Source organism: Penaeus monodon, chromosome 21 (genome assembly GCF_015228065.2).
Source record: "Penaeus monodon isolate SGIC_2016 chromosome 21, NSTDA_Pmon_1, whole genome shotgun sequence".
NCBI lineage: Eukaryota > Metazoa > Arthropoda > Malacostraca > Decapoda > Penaeidae > Penaeus > Penaeus monodon.
Window position 1 is genome coordinate 45,585,935 of NC_051406.1, and position 1,483 is coordinate 45,587,417.

The window sequence follows — 1,483 nt, forward strand, 5'->3', positions numbered from 1 at the left end:
GATTACAAAAATATGCGACCTGGCTCTCTACAGACATGCCTAACAGTCTCCAAACTTTTAGAAACATTTCTTGGTCATTTATGATGTCATTGAAAGCTGCCAATTCCTATTCCTTTTACTCCATCCATGGCGGTGATGTAGTCCTAGCACCGGTGGCAGTTTGGCGCTGCCCTCAGTCTGCGTTGCACCGCACCCTTGAGGTCGTTTAGAAGCTAAGCATGATAGTTCGTACTGATATTCTGACCCTCTGGAGCATTCTTGCAGGTCAATGGAAATGATGTTCATGTAATTTCAGAAAAGGATATCAAGTTCGAAGCGTGTTGCAAATGCTTCCCAGGTGCTATGTGTGTTTCAGAAAGCAGCGATAAAAGAGCTAATGGACGAATAAAAAGTGAAAGCCTCGTGCTGGTGAAAGGCGTCTCTCGTGACGGACGCGTCGCCGTGACAGACGTCGGGCCGTTGGAGGGCGACGCTTTTCCCTTCTCTCTTCCGTCAGTCGCTTCTTCGGGCAAAAGCAGTTCGACACCCGTTACGCGATCTGCACCGACGGAAATATCAGCACGGACACGCAGACATCTACGAACCAGAGAGACAGGCTCTGCCGCTTACCCTTTGCCGGTGTCATAGCCGAAGCGGTAGGAATGCGGGCCCTGCTGGCCGTGGATCTGGAAGGCCAGGCGTCCGGCGCCCTTGGCGTTCTCAACCGCTGCAGCGTCGGCAGCAAACTGTGGGAAAAGACAAGCACTGATTTAGTATGGTATATACCTTGTGATGTTCTCAATTTTACTATCTTTCGTTTCATGAATAAATATTTTGTTTCAACCTAAAGATGAAATTTCCCATTTATGTGAATCCATCACAAGCTCCGTCACTCTCCGCCCGGGCCCACCTTTTCTCCGGCCTCGTCGAAGTGCCCTCCGCCGTGCGCAACCTGCCGCTTCTCTTTCACGCTCTCCTCCTCCTTGAGGGCGGGCGCGAAGTCGTTGGCGGGCGGCCGGCGGAATTCCTTCTCGCGGGGCTGCTCCTCGTAGGCGGGGCGCTCCGGCCGCGAGGACGGGCGCTCCTCTTGGTAATGTGGCGGCTCGTCGTGGTACGGCTCGAGCTCCTCGTGGAACTGAGGACGCTCCTCCTGATACTGTGGCCTTTCGTCATGGTACTGTGGCCGTTCCTCCTGGTACTGTGGCCTTTCGTCCTGGTATTGCGGCAGCTCACTTTGGTATACTGGTCGCTCTTGGTATGGCGGACGCTCGTTCTGGAAAGACGGGTGTTTTTCGTGATACTCCGGGAGATCGTCGTGGAACTGCGGCCGCTCCACGTAGGCGATGGGCTCCTCGTGGTACACAACCGGGTCGTCCTTGTAGCTCACAAGGTCCTCCTGGAAGTGAGGGCGAGCAGCGTAGACCGGCTCTTCGGCCACGTAGACGGGCTCCTCCCGGAACGCGACGGGAGGTTCGGGCCGCCGGCGCTTGTCCGACTGGTAGGA

General features: G+C 55.3%; 1 protein-coding gene across 1 annotated transcript in view; it reads right to left on the reverse strand.

Annotated features, from left to right (window-relative positions):
* Nucleotides 1-1,483, reverse strand: part of LOC119586751 (early nodulin-75-like) — a gene marked incomplete at its 3' end in the record, with an annotated part of 6,838 nt that overhangs the window by 575 nt on the left and 4,780 nt on the right. The window contains 2 exon segments of the mRNA XM_037935479.1: nt 610-725; nt 890-1,483. Of these exon segments, the coding sequence (XP_037791407.1) occupies nt 610-725; nt 890-1,483 (710 nt within the window).